At 38.2% G+C, this 20304-nt stretch overlaps 1 protein-coding gene across 1 annotated transcript in view; it reads right to left on the reverse strand.

The window, feature by feature from the left end:
* Positions 1 to 20304, reverse strand: part of TENM4 (teneurin transmembrane protein 4) — a 1176249-nt gene that overhangs the window by 131099 nt on the left and 1024846 nt on the right. Inside the window, exon 18 of the mRNA XM_051987214.1 lies at positions 3089 to 3305. Coding sequence (XP_051843174.1) covers positions 3089 to 3305 — 217 coding nt within the window. The remainder of the gene's footprint in view (positions 1 to 3088; positions 3306 to 20304) is intronic.

Raw genomic sequence — 20304 nt, forward strand, 5'->3', positions numbered from 1 at the left:
TCAGTTCTGTGTATATATCCATCTATATCTTCAGACAATTTCCCCTTTCTTCCTCATTAGAGCTATGTATATTTGTCAGAAATTCTGTACCAATTTTCCAAGAATTTTGTTGTTTTTATTTAGTCATTTTCAATCATGTCCAATTTTCTGTGACCTCTTCTGGGAATTTCTTGAAAAAATACTGGAGTAGTTTGCCATTGCGTTCTCCAGCTCATTTTATAGATAAGGAAACTGAGGCTGGATCATATAGCTAGTTAAGTATCTGAGCCCAGATTTGAACTCTGGAAGATGAGTTTTTCCTGACTTAAGACCTGATACTATCCACTAAACTCTAAGAACACCTCCTATAATTTTTCCTCCAATATATAATCAATGTCTTCAATATTTAAATGATAATAATAATGATGATAATTCTTCATATCATAATAGCTTAATCCATCTGTCATTTCGGGAGCTAGCCTGACCACTGGGTAGCTGTAGAAGGAAAGGAGGACTGATTGGAAGTGACAAAAGTAAAGAAAGACTATGTGAACAGAGAACGAGACTATACATGGTGAGCTGGGATCTTTCCAGGTACAGTTCTTGATCTGATCCTCTATCTTGCTGTGGCATCCTTGACTGGAGAAGTTGTCCATGGGGTGACTGCCCTGATGGCACTGCCCAGGCTGGGCCCTGGGAGGCAAACAGTCCAGAGCTCAAAATGATCAAGTGAAATTAATCTAAGATAAGCTGAGTGCCTAAAGTCATTGCTGGGAGCCTGATTCTTTTTTCCTTAAGACACTTTTCTTTTCCCTGAGGGCAAGGCTCTTTTGGAGGTCACAGTCAGTGAGATCAAAACATTCTCTTTCCCTATTCCTTTGTGAAGGCACATTTTCCCCTATGAAAACATATTTGATTTTTTGGAAAAGGTCAAAAGGTATTGAAGGCCAGTGTGGTAAATAATTGAGTGATCGTTCAGTCAATATCATTTTGAGTGAAAAACAATTTGTGAATATCAAATATTAATTTATCCTGAGGTTCTTAAACTGGAGTCCATGAACTTAAAAAAAATTCTGAGTATATTTCAATAGAATTGGCTTTCTTTGTAATCTTATCTATTTCAGTTTATTTAAAAGCATTTAAAAGAATTATTCTAAGATGAGATTCATAGGCTTCACCAGACTGCCAAAGGGGATCCATAAAGCAAAAAAAAGGTTAAGAATTGTTCATTTGGAATGATTTTCTTGCATAATTGGGGGTAGAGAGTCTTTTAAGGTGGCACCCCCTAATTTGCATGTCTAATTTCTGGTATGTTTATCTGAACATTTCATGACTTCATCATCACACCTCATCCTTTATAGTCAGGAGGACTAGATAGTTATTCTTAATAATAACCATGGGAATCTACTGAACAGATGGTCCACAGCAAATGATACTCAATAAGGCACTCCACGCTTACATTGCTAGATGTGTTTTTACTATCAAATGGCTTTGACTCGAAGTAGAAACCCTGTTGAAGGCTTCTTGTCAGATCAGTGAACAGAGCAGGGCAAAAATAAATAACTCCTGATGGTGCTCAAAATAATCTGAAAGCATATCACATTTTAGAAAGATAAGACTATTAAATTAACTACACACCTAGAAAAGTTGCCTCTGAGTGGAGGAAAGGGAAGGCCATAATTATACTACTGATGAGATTTCCCCTAAGGGCTAACCAGGCAGCTTCTAAACCTATCAACTGTCTAGAGAATTACAGAACCACAATTTGTCAGCCTTGGAAGGGATTTTATGTTAGAACACAGACAACAGGACTTCAGAGTGAGAACCTTGGAAAAGAGGCTCTTAGAACACCAAAAGTCAGAGCAAGAACATCAAGGCCAGTGGATTTATTTTACAGAGGAAGAAATAGGATAGCTGGTACAGTGGATAGAGGGCTGGGCCTGGAGTCAGGAGGACATGACTTCAAATCTGGCCTCGGACACTTATTGGCTTTGTGACTTTGGTCAAGTCACTTCACCCTGTTTGCCTCGGTTTCCCCATCTGTAAAATGAACTAGAAAAGGAAATGGAAAACCACTCCAGTACTTTTGTCAAGAGAACCTCAAATTGGAAACAAAAACAAATGATTGAACAACAACAAAACAACAGCAACAACAAGAACACAGGCTTTTTTGCTCTCTATTTCCTCATCTGTTTCATGGGGACATGCAGTTCTGGGTTCTTTTTACTTCATAATTGTCTGTCTGTCTCTCCGAGCTGCCAGAGCAGAGCCAAACTGTTATTTGGCCCGTTAAGCATCAATTAAGAAACCAAGCAGCCTAGGATGTGACAAGAAGAGTTCAAGCAGCTAGATATTCCAGCAGTCACTTTGACAAATTATTCTGTGTAGCTCCAGCAGAGAGAACTAGGTCTGGTGGGCACAAGTTACAGGGAAGCATATTTCAGCTCAATATAAGAAGGAACTTTTAACACTCAGAGTTGTCCAATAGTGAAATGGGATGCTTGGGATGGGGATGAGATGCCTATCAATGGAGGGGTTTGAGCAAAAGCTGAAAGACATTTTGTAAGGAATGTTTCCTAAGAGACCACTGTAAGAGAGCTGGGGGTGAGAGAGAGAGAGAGAAGGGCAGTGGAAAGGAGAGAAGGTTAGACAAATGATCTTCAAAGTTCCTTCCAAAAATAAAAACTCCTGATCTTCCTGCTAGGTAGAAACAATCCTTGGTTGTTGAGAACTGAAGCACTCCTTTTTAAATTGGAGACAGAAATAATACTTGACTGTTAGTAACTGGAGGACTTCTCTCTATATTCTACATGAAGGATGCTATAGCTTTGGCCATTGTTATCATTCTAATTCTCTCTCCAGGGTCTTCCTTATTGGCCCTGTGAGGACTGAGGTAAAATAATATGGTTATATGGGTACAGGACTTGTAATCAGGAGTCCTGGATTCACATCCCAGCTCTGAAATTCACCAAACATCACCATGGTCAAGTAACTTTCTTGTTATGAGCCTCAGTTTTTCCCATTTACAAAATTGAATTCTGGCATTCCCTGCCTCACAGGGTCACTAAGGGAAGTGTTTTGACAGGTACCACAGACATGGTCCACTTACCCTCCATCAAAGGGGTTCTCTCCAGGGACTATGTGTGTACTGTCCTTTCCCACGAGGAACTTGATGCGATCGTAGAAGGAGCGCAGATTCTGTGAAGATACGGGGGCCTGTGTCTCCTGGATGATGTCCACAGGGTCGGGAGACCCCAGGCACAGAGCATTGACATGACACAGGGGCTGTAAGCAGCAATCAGGGTCCATGCAGTCCACCAAGCCATCTGTGGAAAGATCAGAGGATATTATTTAGAGTGGGTGTGCTCCCTCTTTCTAACTCTAAGCCTAACTATTCAGGAATCATCCTAGAAGACAGGCAGGAAATCCTAAATGCCAGACACTGTGCCAACCACTGAGGACACCAAGGAAGGCAAAAGGCAGCCCCTGCTCTGAAAGAGCCCGCAATTTAACAGCGGAGTTGTTATGAACAAAGGATCGAGGCCCTGAGAGCTCCTTGAGACACTACCTGGTCAAATCTAATTTTAGAAAGGAAAAACTGAGGATTTCTGAGCAAAAGTAATTTGTCCCCAAATACATGGTTGTAAATATCTATGTAACTAACTATACATCTAACTAAATCTATAATTATAAGACCACTAGGTGGTGCCATAGTGCACAGAGTGCTGGACCTGGAGTCAGGAAATCTTGAGTTCAAATCTGATCTCAGACACTTACAGCTGTATGATCCTGGGCAAGTCAATTAATCCTTGTGCCTCAGTTTCCTCATCTGTAAAATGAACTGGAGAGGGACATGACAAAATGCTCCAGTATCTTTTCTAAGATATTGGGTCAAGAAGAGTTGGATGTCATTGCATAATAATAATACAAGAGTTTCTTCACCTGGGAATTCCCTTTACCAGCTAGGAAAATGATGATCCTGTAGTATTTGATCTGATTAGGATACAAAATATTTTTTCCAGTTTTGCCCTAATTTGAGGGAGTATTGATAATCCTGGCATGTAACTAGAGGCAGATGACTAAGAGAATAAAGGGATACAAGCTCATATGCCACTAGGAGGAATAACTGAAGGAAGTAGGGATGTCTAAGCAGACTTGGGAGGGATCTTGCTCTATTTAAACATCAAACAATCAATGATAAATCAATTTATTATCTGAAAGATTTTCATGAAAAGAGAATTGACTTAAACTTGTCCTCTTGGGATCTCATCAGAAGGACTAAAATCAATGTTTAGAATTTATAGGGGAGGCAGATTTTGGCTCAAGAGAAAGAAAATTTTCTGAACAATAAAATGGAATTGACTATTTATGGTGATTTATATTTGTAGTGTTTTCCTCATAATTCTAAGTATTAGGGGGGAGAACTGAAGGATACTTGCTGGTGATGTTAAAGGATTAATGATTTCTGTAGGAGTTGGATTAGCTAATCTCTAAGAGTGCTCAGAAATCTAAAATTTTCATAATCCCATAATATAATTATATGTTAATAATAACAACTAGATTTTGTATGTAGGATTTGTATTTTTTTAAGGTTTGCAAAATGCCTTACAAATATTGTCTAATTTGATCCTCACAATAATCCTGGGAGATAGGTGCTGTTATTACTACTGCCCCACTGCCCCGCCCCTTTTAACAAAAGAAAAAACAGAGGCATACAGGGTTAAGTGCCTTGCCCACGGTCACACCAATAGTAAGTGTCTGGGGCTGGATTTTAACCAAGTCTTCTTAAGTTCAGCCCTATCCACTGGACCTAAATGTGCCTGTGAATTATTAGAATAATGACTAATTAGTTACTAGAATAAAAATAAATACTAAAATAATTATTAGATAAATAATCTTTTTTTAAAAAAGGAGCTAGGATATGAAATAACATTAAGAACTAAATATATTTATTTTGCTAGATTATTATTTGTGACTGCTTGACTTAATCTAGCTTTCTGAAGCCTGAGAAAAGTTATTAGGAACTTCTGCTCAGGATCTGAAACCTCCGTTATTCTCATCCTGGAGCAGCTACTTTGGGGGATTCTACAGGATAGTTTATACTTTTCAGTCCCTTTAAATATCAAAATTTTTTACTTAATAAATATCCCAATGACTCTAGCTAGGATTCTGTTTATGTGTCTTACCAGAAACTCTTTGTGAGTTTCCTAAAAAATTGTTTGCAAAATCTCAATATGACATGACTCTCTTTCTGTGTCAAGATTTAGCTTCTCATGAAGTCTTCCTAGATCCCTCTAACAGGAAGTGATCTTTCCATATTCTGTATGATCTTTCTCTCAAATCCCACCTTTCATATTCTGCTTTGTATGCTAATTCACTGTACATTCATCATATTGCCCCCAACTCCCCCCTTCATAAACATGAGGTTGATGAGGGCCAGGCCCTTATCTATTTTATTCATCTTTGTATTCCCCTCCAGAGTCCATAAAATGGCTTTGATGTAGGAGGAATTTAGTACATGTTTATTAAATGAATGAATAAGTAGTTATTTTCTTAGCTGTTTTTCACAAAGCAGGTAGAAGTCATTCATACACACACATACACACACACACACACACACACACACACACACACACACACGGTCCAATGAAACTTCAGCTATAGGAACATGGTATACATCCACCACTCTGCTCTCTAAATTAGTTTCATGCTGTAGCTCAGCCAATATTACAGCTTCAGCTGAGATGAAATCACCCATGTGCCATGCACGTTCCAGAGGCTGACCACAACCTGCTCCCTCCTCCTGGCTCTGTCTGTGCAGAAGCCCTCAGTGGGACCGAGGCACAGAGGCCAGGAGACAAGAAGGTACTTGGCGTTTCTGTAAAATTGGCATCTGTGCATTTCAGCATGAGGTATCCACTCCCTTTTTCTCCAGAGCACAGTTCAGTAAATGTATGAGGTTATATGCAGCAAACAGACAAGACAGCTTGGAGATGCAGCATGCCTTCCTGAGTTAAATGGGAATCTGGACATTCTAATTTATGGCTTCTGCTCTTAGGGACCCATCCTTCTTCTACATATGATCCTTATGCATATCACTTAATCCCTCTGGGAATCATTTTTTTTTTTAAATAGTGCTGCTGTTCACAGACTGTTACAGCTAGAAGGAACTTGAAACATAGGATGTTAGAACACCAAACAGTGTCAGAACTGGAAGGGATCTGGGAACAGATACCCCTGGACCCTTAAAGTAGAAAGGGACCTTGAACATCACTTACTTCAAAGACTCCCAGATACTCCAAGCTTATCTACCTCAACCTGTCACCCTCCTCTACACTTATAGCTAAAAGACCTCCAAGGAAGATCGCTTGTCCAAGGTCACCCAGGAAATTAGTGGGAAAGGAAGAGCTTTTCTACCTTTGTAATAGTACTTCAAATAGTTTGGAAAGTGCTCTCTCCACTTTGTGAGGAAAGTAGTTTAAGAGCCCCATTTTACAGTTGCAAATACTGAGGCTTACAAAGGTTATGGAGGCAGCCATTGAAATAGCTGGGATTTAAACAGAAATTTGAAATTCCTTGCAGTGGGAAAGAATAGGAAGAGCTTGATGAAGGAGGCAGCAAGGGCATGGAAATGGATGAACAGGATTTTAATAGATGGAGATAAGGAGGAAGACATTCCAAGTACAGGGAATTGTACCCTTATCTCATCACATAACCATATTAAATGTTAGAGACAAGTGATTTCACACTTGTTTCTTTCCCATCCCATACCTGTTCCCTCAAATAGGCAGCCTGATGCTTGGTCTTGCCCCAAAGACTGATTTTAAATGGGGAGTGGGAAAGGGTGGTTTCTGAAGCCCTTTTCAACTCTATTTATGCTCTGTTTTCTATTTTTTTTTAATATTCTCAAGTCCTTTCCAACTCTAACATACACAGGATTATAGAATTAAAGAACTGAGGTGGGAAGGGATTTCACAGTCCATCTAATCAAACACCTTTCTACAAATGAAGAAACTTAAGGTCTGTAGACAGAAGAAGGGTATATTCACAAGTCTTGTCACTGCACTCCCATTATTCTTTCTGCTAATATCCTAATATTTAACATTCTACAGTCCCTTTAGCGCTTATATTTCTAAGATTAAATCACTGGTGGTTAGAATGTCCAGTTCTTTGTTGACTGACTGGTAAACCACAGAAATTGATACATACCTCTGCAAATCATCCCCTAAAAGTCTCCAAAACTCATTTGTTGGCTTATGAGGGACCAATTATCATCCCCCAAGGTGAAAGGAATATTTCCAACATTCTCTGTCCGGGCCATTTGGAGCCCTTGGCAGTGGGAGGAATCACAATTTTCAGAAAGGCCCACAGAACTGGTTTCCTGAGACTGATTCTGAGGTAACCGAGAGCAGTCCAAGAGCTAATAAAATTTCAAATTAGCCGTGACTTTTCACGGCCTTTCAATTGTGCCAGCTGATTTAATGGTCAGCTTCTAAGTCTGCTGCAATTGAATGATGGCCCCTTGCCGCAGAATCATGGAGGGGGCCAGAAAACCTGTCTTGCCTGCATCAATACTCAGATGCAAATTGCTTTTAGCTCCAGCTATAATTACGTGTTTAAGTAATGTCTGACAGGTGCTGGTTGAAAGAAAGCATGCTGGACATGAGGGCCAGGGGAGAAGATGGGATCATATTTAAGCAAGGTGGTATCTTCCCAGTCTTGGGACATAAAGTAATTGCCAGGACCCAGTTTAATTTTGGAATGAAGCATCATTAGGATCAAAGAATTCTGAACTGGAAGAAGTCTGGCAACAATCTATTCCAACTCTTTCAATTTATAGAAAAGGAAACTGAGACCCAAGGAGGCAGGCTTCCAAGAAATGACCCAAGTCCAGAGGACAAGAGATGAAGCACCACCTTACTCCAACTCCTAGCATAAAGGTGATGAACTTAAAATACAAGAATGTATCTTTGAATGCAGCCAGTGCCAGGATTTATTTTACTGGACCATGCATAATTGTTATCGATGTTTTATCTGTTTCTAATTTTTATTTGTTCAGTTGGAGAGAGGTGGTGTGAGAAAGATATAATACCTGCCTATAAAAAGAAATAATTAACTTTTAAAAGGGGCATATTATTGTAAATCATGGTTATTTTTGTCTCTCTTGCCCAAGTTATAACAGCATAGCAAGTATTTGAATGAAGACCATGTAAGCATGTAGCTGGTACCTATTTTATTATATTAGGCTGCTTCATATTTTTGAATCCAAGAGCCTCCCCATAGTTAAAGCAAACTAATACCAGAATTTGGTCCCCCATGCAGACCCTTTTTCATTTGCAAAGTTCTACAAACCATCCAGATTTCTCCAGGCTATAATCTCAAATATATATATATATATAAATACAAATACATATAAATATGTGTGTACATAGGCAACTGATATGTATTGGGTACTATACATGGTAGTGGGCTGGATTCTAGAAAAAGAGGGTTCAAAATCACCAATCTTATCCGGGTTTTTGTCTGCCAGGATTAATGCAGTACAGCCCTTACTTGATATCCCTGCCTCTAAGCTCCCTCCCTCCCAAACTACCCTGTGTCTCTCATGTATCTTATGTAAACTTCTTATCACATCACTCTCCAGCTCAGAAATCTTCAGTGGATCTTCCTTATTTATCAGGAAAAAAAATCCCAGCTTTCTGCCTTACATCCAAGACCCTTCAGAATGTGGTATCCCCTTGTCTTTCCAAACTAACCTCATTCTACTCATCTTTGTGTATTTTATCCTCCAAACAAATCTCTATCTTTCCTGAGCTTTTTTCCAAGACTAAGTCTGGAATATCCTCCTCTCCCTTCTCACTCCCCATCCCCTACTGCTGAAACTCTACTCGTCCTTCAAGACTAAGCCCAAAGGCCAACTCTTCCAGGAAGTTTTTCTTTTGCCTCTGCTGTAGAAAATGATCTTTCCTTTCTCTGATTTAGTATAGTACATTTTTAAAAAATCCCTAACTTGACTTTGTTTTATTTTGTTTTGCAGTTTTATAAGCCACAGGCAGGCAACCAATATTTATTAAGTGCTTACTATGTGAGAGTACTCATTCATTTAATAAATATTTATTGAATGCATAATGGATCATCAAGGTAGTATATAGATAAAGCACTGAGCTTGGAGTCAAGAAGGCCTGAGTTAAAATCTAGCCTTAGACACTTACTTGTTGTGTGACTCTAGCTAAGTTATTAAACTGCTATCTACCTCAGTTTCTTCATCTGTAAATTAGAAAAAAATAATAGCATCTAATTCACAAGTGGCCATAATAATTAAATAAGATAAAATATACAAAAGCTTTGAAATCATTAAAGTGCTATATTTGTTGTTTTCAACAGTTATTCTGAATCATGTCCAACTCTTTGGAGTTTTCTTGGCAAAGATAATGGAGTAGTTTGCCATTTCCTTTTCAAGTTCATTTTACAATTGAGGAAACTGAGGCAAACAGGGTTAAGTAACTTGCCCAGGGTCACACAGCAGTGTCTGATGTTGGATTTGATTCTGACTCCAGGACTGGAGCTATACTACATCACCTAACTGACCCCAAATGTTATTGGAATGCTAACTATCAAGTATGAGGTACAGAAGGGAGAGAAGATAACTATAGACAACTATAAATGAACAATACTTAGTGATGAGTTCCCTAGAGGATGGCAAAAGAAAGTACTGTTTGTGTTTTGTCGGGGGAGGTGGCTAATAAAAGGCAGCATCAGGGAAAGTTTTATGGACAAGGTGATACTTGATGTTATTAGTTTTAAAATATTAACTAATACAATAGAAATCTTAAGTATAAAGAAAAATGTAATTAACATCATGGACAAGAGGAATAAGAATAAGAAAGACTGATAGTACTGAATTTGGCGTCAATTGTAAGCTTCTTGAGGCAGGGACTATCTTTTGCCTACTTTTATATCTCTGAAACTTAGCACAGTGGCTGATATACAATAAATGTTTATTTACTGATTAAATGATTGAGTCAGAGGTTCTGGGTTCAAATAGTAGCTCTGTCACTTGCAAATGCTAGACCACCCTGGCAAGTCACTTTGTCACTGATGGCTTTAATTTCCTCATCTATAAATGAAAGAAAGTGACTAAATAACCTCCATTGTTGTTGTCTGTTTGTCCTTGGTTCTGGAAGGAGACCATAGTCAGGGAGGTGATACCATGACATGCAGATGAATTGGATTTAAGTGAGGGAGGCTGTACAAGGTTACCTGCCCCACTTTCCCTTCCCGAGTCATCTGGATCCAGTAACCAATATAGATCAGGAAGACTGGAGATGGCCCTGGATTTAATGGGAGATCTTGGCTTTTTAAAGGTAAGACCTCCAAAGATCTCAGTTTGATCTTTAAGAATTCTATTAACACTATGATCCCAAGACCCTAAGCCTTCATGGAAGAGGTAACATTTGAGCTGGGATTTAAAAGAAATAATTCTTCCCTCAACTCCAAATAGCTTTGTCACTTTTTTAGGGAAAAAAGAACTACTTAATTTATACTTTCCTTGCCTTGGAATGTCTCTCCACCTTATTTAAAGACCTTCACAATTTTCTCTTCCTAGGTAGGGAAGATAGAAGAGATGGAGGATAATGGAAATTTCTTCAGAAGATTGAGGATTTTTTTCCCCCTGAGGCAATTAGGGTTAAGTGACTTGTCCAGGGTCACACAGCTAGGAAGTGTTAAGTCAGGTCCTCCTGAATTCAAAACTGATGCTCTATCCACTGCTCCACCTAGCTGCCCCTGGATTGCTTCTTTTTAAAATAAAATTTGTATCCTCAGCTTCCAGCAAAATTCCTGGTACTTAAGAAAGGTAACATGAGTTATTTAAAAAGGCTAGTTGATTGCTTCTAAAGTGGTAGGTCAGTTCTTGGTGTGTGTATGTGTGTGATAATATGTATGTGTGAGCTATATTTCTGGTTCTCATTTCTATATACAATCTAATCATAGCATTGTATTCATTCATTCATTCATTCATTCACAGAATCACAGACATTATTTAATTCAGTCATCCCATTTTACAGAGGAGAAAAACAAGACTCATGAAGTAGAAGGTACTTGCCCATGGTCACACAACTATTAAGAGGCAAAATTTCTGACTCAAATTCAAAGCTCTTTATATTACTTTATGCATACTGATGCTTATTATACTCAAGGTCATCTGTTAGATACTTCAACAAATATGAATATGAGAAAGCGTTTTCCCTAAGGGAACTTACACTCCAGGAGGGATTATATGTTTTGAATCAAAATTGGCTCCATCATCCATCCTGTGACCTTGGGCAAATAATTTAATCTTTCTGAATCCTAGCTTCCTCATCTATAAAATTAGACAATGCTACACCACCTGCCCCACAGGGCTGATAATCCAGATAAATCCTGTTTATATGGCACTTAAAGAGCTGACAAAGAACTTTCAGATATATGATACAGGGCAGACTGAGTAATCTGTGGATTGTTCCAGATTTTCTTCTTCCTGCCCACATTTAAGACATTTTCACTGCTTATTAGTATCTTTGCTATGGACAGTAACCACATGTGCAAAATAACACACATGGAAATAGTTTGGGCTGTTGAGAGTGACATACAGGAACTCTGGGGGACAATGGGTGAGCTTGAGACAAACCCAGATGTGGTCACCTATATTGCCTGTTACTTCTGACCACTGAAATCCTTTGAGGCCAGGGTTGGGTGCCATGAAAACTTCCCTAAATCCTCTCAGTTAAAAATATTCTTCTCAAATATTCTTCTAACATTTTTTCTAGATCTTGCCTTTGTCCTTAGTATATTTCATTTCTAAGCATAGATCACAGGGAATGAAAATATTTGGACTGAGGAAGAGAAGTCTCAGCCAGCTGCCTTCCACCATCTGAAAAGTTGTCATGAGAAAAAGGGATTTTACTAGTTTGGGGTGGCCCCAGAGTACAGGATGGCGGGATGAAGAAAGGGGAAAGAATGAAGAGGGGTATTGAAGAGAAGAAGATTTTTGGTTCAGAAAAAATGATAAACACCCAAGACTCATGAGGTAGTAATCTCTCCATTGCTGGAGGTTTGGAACGTAAGATTTGATGACATCTTCTTAGGGATATTGTAGAGGTGACAAGCTCTCATTTAGTCTAAAAGACTGGTCCTTTGGAATAATATCATCTGTATTTCTGTGTTTGTTGGATTCCCACTATTAGATTTTTGAAAGAGAATTTTATGAGACACAAGATTGTATTGGAGGAGAGTCCTTAAGATACCACTCCATTATGAGGAAACAGAGATCCCAATAATATTGTTGATGTGACATCTGAGATGGCTACTTCCAGGGAACAGCAAATCAAGTCAAGTCAACAGGCACTGATTCAATGCTTTAGATAGCACAGGTACTGAATTATGTGCTAGGCTTTACAAACACAAGCCAAGAAGAGACAGTGGTTGGCCCAAACCTATTTACATGATTGTCCACTTCCTAATCCTCTACTTTAAAAATTGATGATTAAGCTCAATTTGGGATGAGTTCTCTATAATCAATCTGAAGAATTGTCTGATAATCAGAGAGTATAATTCTTTCTATTCCTTATACTACCCTCTGCTCACCATCCTTCCTTAAAAGGAGGGCTGGCTATTTATTCAGTGTTGTCTGAGAAGTCTGCGGCATAATGGGAGCAGATTCACAAATAATTATGAAAAATGGACCCTAGGATGGAGGAAATACATCTTGTGGGGAATGCATACATTAGGAAGTTGGCACAGGCAGCTAAAGAGTCTAAAAGTCATAAATAGGTCTTGATTATATGTTGGATTTGCTTTTAAGACATTTCCTTGGTGGGGGTAAACTGAATATGAATGATGGTAGCTATTGACCTTTATATGACAAGCTCTCTAAAACCTTGAAAGAATAGCAACTAATGTATTTGCTGTTTTTCTAGGAGGCTGAATTAGGCAAGTTACTTTCTTGCCCCTCTGTTTCCTTCTCTTTTTCCCCCTCTCACTTGAGGCAATTCAATTAAAAAACATAGGTGACTATGGAAGAAAAAATCAAAGCAGCTGCAACAAGGTGATGTGTGAGGTGAGCTCTGAAAGAATTTCTGTGGGAGATTTCATCACTAGCAGGGTCTAGTCAGCATTTCCCTTCTGGCCTCTGGAACACAGTGACTTCACTAACATTTGTTTTATTCCACTTGGTCACAAACTCTATTCTTTCAAGAGACACAGAATCTCTAGCGCTCAGAGTGCACTCAGAGGCCATCTGGTCCAACTTGGAACCAAACAGCCAGTCTGCAACAGTTCAATACAAGGATTTGTGTTTTTGATATACTTACTTATATACTTTTTGCCTTTTCTAGTAAAGTATTATCTCCTTTAGAGACAGAACAGCTTCACTTATTGTATTTGTACTCCCAGCACCTAGCACAGTGCCCGGCATAGAATTGGTGCTTAATAAATGTTTGTCGATTTGCTGTTATTTGTTACCCAATTGCCTACACTTGAATTTCTTTGCCTGTTGGGGAAGTTCATTCCAATTTTAGATATCTTTAATCAAAATTTTTCCATATGTTGAGTCTATGTCTGTTTCTCTCTGACTTCTACTAAAGGGAATACCCTTTAGTTCTATCCCTGAAATCAAGTAGAAGTTGAATTTCCCTGACATGCAACAAATTTCAATGTATGAGGACAAATGTCATGTCTCCTCCTCCATCCCAATCTTCTTTCCCTCATTCATTTCTCATGTGACATGGCCTCCATCTCCCCCACTCCTGATTTCTTTCTGGAAGAACTCTTGTTTATCAATGCCCTTCCCAGAACATGGTACCCTAGAGTACTCCAAATGTAGGTTAATTAGAATGGAACTGTCCGAAAACAACAACAACAAAGAAAACGGGAAAGTACCTTAAAACTAAGAATGTAAGAAGACAGAACATACAATGTCAGAGTTCCAAAGAACTTTAAACATCACCTTAATCCAAGTTGATCATTTGACACATAGAACATCTGAAGATGAAGAGGTGAACTGATTTGCCCAAGTTCTAAGGCTGGTAAATACCAAATGTACTTAAGTCTTTAGATTGTGAGCTTCTGTTCCTTTGCTGTTGCCTTCTGGCCTCAGCCCCCACCCAATTCAGTTTCTCAGGGGTATTAGGAAAATGGAGACAAAAACCTGAGATACTATTCAAATATTTAGCCATAGCCACATGTGATGGCTTTCACTTAGCTTTGTTCTTATGCCAAAGATGCAGAGACATTAGAGAACATGAGACCTTAGGAAGTAACCAACTTTAACTCCCTTATCTTACAGAGGAAGAAATATGATTTGACTCAGATTACATGGTTAATTAGTGACAGAGTCAGGACTTGAAACCAGGTTCGTTGCTCCCAAATCTAGAGCTCCTTCCCTATGCTATACTTGGATCTCAATAAATACCTTTTGGTGTAGAAGGCTCATAAATTTAGCTAGTGCATTATGAATTCATTTTTTTTTGGCTTCAGGAAATCTGAAAACATACCTGCTGTGACCCATGAGAAAATGGGAGATTACTCATTTCCTCATTAAGAAAAGATTGTGAAGAGTTTGGAAGTTAACTGAAAGAAGAGAATAATAGACCTTTTCATGTTTGCCTCCCATCAAAAAGACTCACTTTTAGAGGTAATGTATCCCTGCCATTCTACAGGGGAGAAAAAAGACCTGGAGAAAGAGAAAGTGGCTTCTATATAATCAGATAGCCAACAGAAAATTCAGGCTTCAAAATCAAGACCCTAGTCCAATATCTCATGCTACCTCTTTTCAGGAAAGTATTGTGTAAATCCTAATAGAGCTTTAATAACAAAAAACTAATGAAAACAAACATTTCTACTCTATAGCTTTTTGGATGGTCAGGGGAGAAGTGGGGAAGGAAGGGGAGTAACAGTGCTTCTTCCTCAGGCCAGTGCTATCAATTGACACATCCTCTCAATCCATAAAGATATAAAGGTTTGGCCAAAAAGGCTCCATTGAAGACCTAACAACATCATTTTATAAGATTTCAGGGTACACATAGGGAACCGAAAAAGATCTTCAAAATTATCCAACTGCGGTTCATATCTTTTAAACAACATTTTGGTAACTGAATTTCAATATAATGGACTTCCTTTGTAATGCTGTTTTATTCTATGCATTTAGATGCATTGTTGTGGAGGGGATTCACAGGCTCATCAGATTGCCAAAGGAGTCTATGACACAAGAAAGACTTAAGGACTCCTGCATTAGTCCAACTTCCTCATTTTATAAAGAAGAGAATAATGTTCCAGTGAGGAGCTGAGACTTAATTTAAGGTAACATGTTGAGTTGCTGGCAAAAGGCCTCCCAGGGAAGAAGCTCTCTCTTCCACCCCAAATCAGGTCTCTGACTGCTGAAAACAGACTGTCATTTCTTAGTGGGCATTTCTTTACCAACATCTTTTAATCATGGACACAGACCCCAAAACAAATCTATTCATCCAAATAGTGAAACCCTTTTTGAAGGCTTTTCCAGCATATAGATCTGGAAGGATGACACTTGAAGGGAGACACTTCAGTTAGGTTTGGAGGTTAAGAAGCTTCAAGAAACCTAACCTTCATTCCTAACAGAATCCAATTTAATCCAAAAAAAGCAATGTAGCCACGAAGGAGACTGACAGTTTCAACACCTGGTTGATGTGACTGTTAGCAGAAAAATTTCTTTGGGAAAATCAAATTTCCTAAAATGAAGACTTGTCAAAAATGTGGAAAATGATGCTCTGTCATTTCAAGTCTTGGAGTAAAAACTGTATGACCAGCTGTTGGGATGTTGTAAAAAGGATTCATAACTTTGGTGGGGATTGGACTACATGACCTTTGAGGGGGAAAGGAAATAAGCATTTATTTTTATTCAGTTGTTTCATTTGTGTGCAATTCTCCATGACCCCAGTTCGGTTTTCTGAGCAGATATTGGAGTGATTTGCCATTTCCTTCTCCATCTCATACAGATGAGGAAACTGAGGCAAACTTATTTAAAATGACTTATCCAGGATCACATAATTAGAAAGTGTTTGAGTCCAGATATTAAATCAAGAAGATGAATCTTACTGGTTCCAAACCCCCTTTAAGCACACTACTACCCAGTTTTAATATTCTACATTCTAAAATCCTTTCTAGTTTTAATGCTCTAGTTTTAAGATTTCTTTTAGTTCTAAGAGTTTATGTTCTAACATACTTTCCAGTTCTATAATTCTAAGTTCCAATTTTTCTTTGTTAGCTAGTCTTTTCTAGGTCTGATTTTCTGTATTCTAACATTTTGAGTTCTAAACTCTTTTAACCAAGATGTTTTCTCACTTTATTATCCCATATTCTTTCATTCTCTTCTAACTTTCCATGTTCCGTAGTCTCTCTCTAGGTCTAATATTCTATATTCTATATTCTTTCTATGTTCTAAATTACCTTCTAGCTTTGGCATTTTGTGTTCTTGGATTGTAGGATGTTTCAAGGGCCCCCTCAATTTTAAGACTCTATTAGTCGGAGCAACAATTTATGGCAGAAAAGTATACTCATTTCATTTTTACTGTATTTAGACCTCATAGGAAAAGGGAATTTGGCAAAATTAGCCTGCAAGTCTATTTTGTCATAGGGATTGCAAAATGAATCAATTAGTCTCTTTGCAACCCTAAGTCTTTTCAAAGTTGTCTATGCATGATAGCCCACTCCACAGGTGGGCTGCAGCAAGCCAGACTCATCCAGCAATTGTGGGGACTCCTGAAATAGAACCATTGCATAATGCATAACTATGTCAGGGGGGTCACTCTGGGGAGCACAGCTTCCTCTGAATACACATTTTGTAGAAGTTTTTACCATTCTCCATAATAAATTCTCTGACTCCATTCGCACGCCTTGCAAAACCTTTATGTGCTGCCTGAAACACAATATTTTTAAAGGTCAATTTCTCTCTTGCCTTTTATCCTGTGAAACACTATATGAGAACATGCTGCCAGGTGACTAAATTATATCATTTTATGAGAACTCTCAATTTCAGGAAAGGAATGGGGGGAAATGGGGGAGGGCTGGAGAGATATCTTGATTCTGAGTTTGCCTGAAATTTCCTTTCCCAGGCTGACCCCATAAATTACTTGTAATGCAGCCTTATGATTGCGTCTCATGGGCCCCACAGCATTTGAACTCCTTGGAAGAGGTTACCACATCTCAAGGCTGCTGCAAAATCTTTCTCAAATACAGTCTGATTGACTCAAATTCCAATTGACTATTTTTTTCTCCTCTTAAAAACAGTGGCCATGAAACTAAATCATGATAGAAAACTGCAATTTGGAAAACATTCATGTTTAAGGGCATATATGACAAGGCCCCACCTCCTCTTTCCTTCCACACTGACAATAAAGGGAAATACTTTGCAATGAAAGTATTTTAAGAGTACAAGAGAACTGAATCTGAATCCTACATCTTCCATTTATTAGATAAATCACTTTACTGATCCTCAGTTTCTTCCTATGTAAAATGAGCATGAAAAAAGAAAATGTTTTGCAAATGATAAACTACTTTCAGAAATATCAATTATCCTTAGATGTGGTGGAAAGAGTGCTGGATTTGGAATGAAAGGACCTTGAGGTGAGGAATTTGACAGGAAATTTAAATTGAGTAAAGGGCTTGATGGTGTGAACTGGGCAAAGTTATTTAATTTTTCAGAAACACAGTTTCCCCATCTATCAATAAAGAAAGTTGAACTAAATGACTTTTCAGCTCTATGATCCTGAGTCCCTACCTGGTTCAGAGCCTTCTTCTATCAGGATTTCTCAAACTCTGTTGCACATGATATGAAAAGGGGTTCTTGGAAAATGCTGACACTCTTTGAAATATGAAATTCTTATTCATTATAGTGATAATGTTATTTGTCTTGCTGTGGCACAGGACTATTTTGAGCATAGCACTTTGGAAACTGCAAAGTGCTACAGAAATGGGAGTAATTATTAGTAGTATCTGAGCATTACCCTCAAGACTGATTTCACTTTTCTGATTCTTGCTCTATCACTAATAAGTCACTCTGGAAAGATCAATTCACTTTTATGTATCTTGACTGTTTCCTCAGTAAGGTAAAGAGATGTACCAGAAGCAAATCAATTAAAAAAATCAAGCCCACATTTCATAAGCACCTCCTCTGGGCAGGGCTCTGGGCATGTAAAGACAAAATATCAAGTATTCACTGCTCTCAGGCAGCTTATATTTCACTGATGAATTCCATGGTCTTTCTTTCTTAAATGGTCCCTGACTTTATGATTCAAAGTATATATATATAAAGAGATTAATTATTCTTCACCAAAGACATATTAGAGTATTACGAATAGCTGAATACATGGTAGTATATCTCCATTCAGCCTTACATAGATAAAAAAGGAAATTTACATTTTTTTTTGGTTTGTTTTTAAGAATGAGTATCCTGAATGAATTCAGATTGGAATTACAGTGGCTACTCATGATGTAATCTCACCGTTGATCAGCACGAAGCTTTGACCTGCTCAGTTTCCAACCTGGATTAGCTTACCTCTTTTCAGGGAGCTTAGTGGCCCTCCATTCCTAGGGGTTTAATCATATTTGTGCCATACTTAGTACCAAAATTTGATCATCTTTAGTCCTACTGCAGCTCAAAACTCCTGAGTTCAAGAGCTCCACCAGCCTGAGCCTCATTCTTACCCTCATCTTCTGATTTCCCCACCAAATGGAGATTGTAGGTATGTTCTGTTAGACCCAGTGGAAATTTTTATATATATATATATATATGAATTGCTGCTTAAGGAAACAAAGGTTGACTTATATTAGCTTATATGATCTATCTTATTAAACACTGAGTTTGTAATCAAAGAAGGTATTCAAGTAGATGGTGGACAACCACTTGTCCAACAAGATTCCTGTTTTTAGGAGGAGTTGGACTATTTGACTGTCTAGGTACTTTCTAGCTATGGAATTTTAAGATACTATGATCAGAACATTTTTATTTTAGAAGAAATTATATCAACTTAAAGGTAATAACTGAGATGCTAGTAACATATATAGAACTTTAAAAATGGAAAGGTCTTTATAGACCATCTGATCTAAGGAAACTATCAATTAATCAGTCTAACAAATATTTATTAAGCTCTACTATGTGCCAGAAAATGTGTTAAGTGCTGGGGATATAAAGAGAGGCAAAAGACAGTTTCTTATCGCAAAGAACTCTGTAATGGAAGGAGACTATATGCAAACAACTATATACAAATAACCTATGTACAGGATAAATTAGAGATAATTCCAGGGGGAAGGTATGAAAGGATTTTGAGGAAGTCTTTTTCTTCTATATTCTAGAAGAATATAGAATCCTCTGTATTCTAATGGACCTGGTGACTCTGACTTACTACTCTTTGTGTTGTAAGACTATGTCCTAATGGCTCTGTCTGCTCTGACATTCTATGTTCTAAGATCCATCTGTTTTCTGACATGTTCTAATCTACATTTTCCATTTTTCTGTTCAATATCTATGACCATGAGCTTTCCTCTGAAGATTAAGTCATAAACATTCCTACCAACATGGGACATGTAGGTAGTCAGAGAGCTGGGTCTGGAGTCAGAAGGACCTGAATTTATTTTTTTATTTTTATTTTTATTTTTTTATTTTTTATTTAATATATTTTTTAAATTTTTATTTAATAATTACTTTATATTGACACTCGTTTCTGTTCCAATTTTTTTTCCCTCCCTCCCTCCACCCCCTCCCCTAGATGGCAAGCAGTCCTTTATATGTTGGATTGAAAGGACCTGAATTTAAATCCAATCTCAGAAACTTATCAGCTGTGTGATCCTGTGCAAGTCTATTAATACTGTTGGCCTCAGTTTCCTCATATGTAAAATGAGCTGGATAAGGAAATGGCAAGCTGCCCCAGTATCTTTGCCATGAAAACCCCAAATGGAGTTACAAAGAGTCAGACGTGACTGAAAAAAAGTACTGAATAAACAACAAAACTGCATAATTTGTCAAAAATAGCTGTTGATTCAGACATGGCAAGACTCAGTACACGGCTCAGCTTTGATGCTTTTCAGTGATGTGTCTCCCACAAGTCAGCCATGTGTCAGAAGAGTGAATTTTCTGGTCTGGGGCAGTGTCCCCTATTTCAGCAGCTGAATTTCTCTAGCTTTCCTGAAGACTGGATCAGACTCTTCCTGCAAGACTGGGGGGGGGTATCACCTTTTCCCATAAGAACTTTGGGATTTTAGGAATGAATGTATTTAGCTCTTCCTTACCCCCCTGCCATGGTGACTTATTACTGTCAC

The sequence above is a fragment of the Antechinus flavipes genome, chromosome 3 (assembly GCF_016432865.1).
Source record: "Antechinus flavipes isolate AdamAnt ecotype Samford, QLD, Australia chromosome 3, AdamAnt_v2, whole genome shotgun sequence".
Classification (NCBI taxonomy): Eukaryota; Metazoa; Chordata; class Mammalia; order Dasyuromorphia; family Dasyuridae; genus Antechinus; species Antechinus flavipes.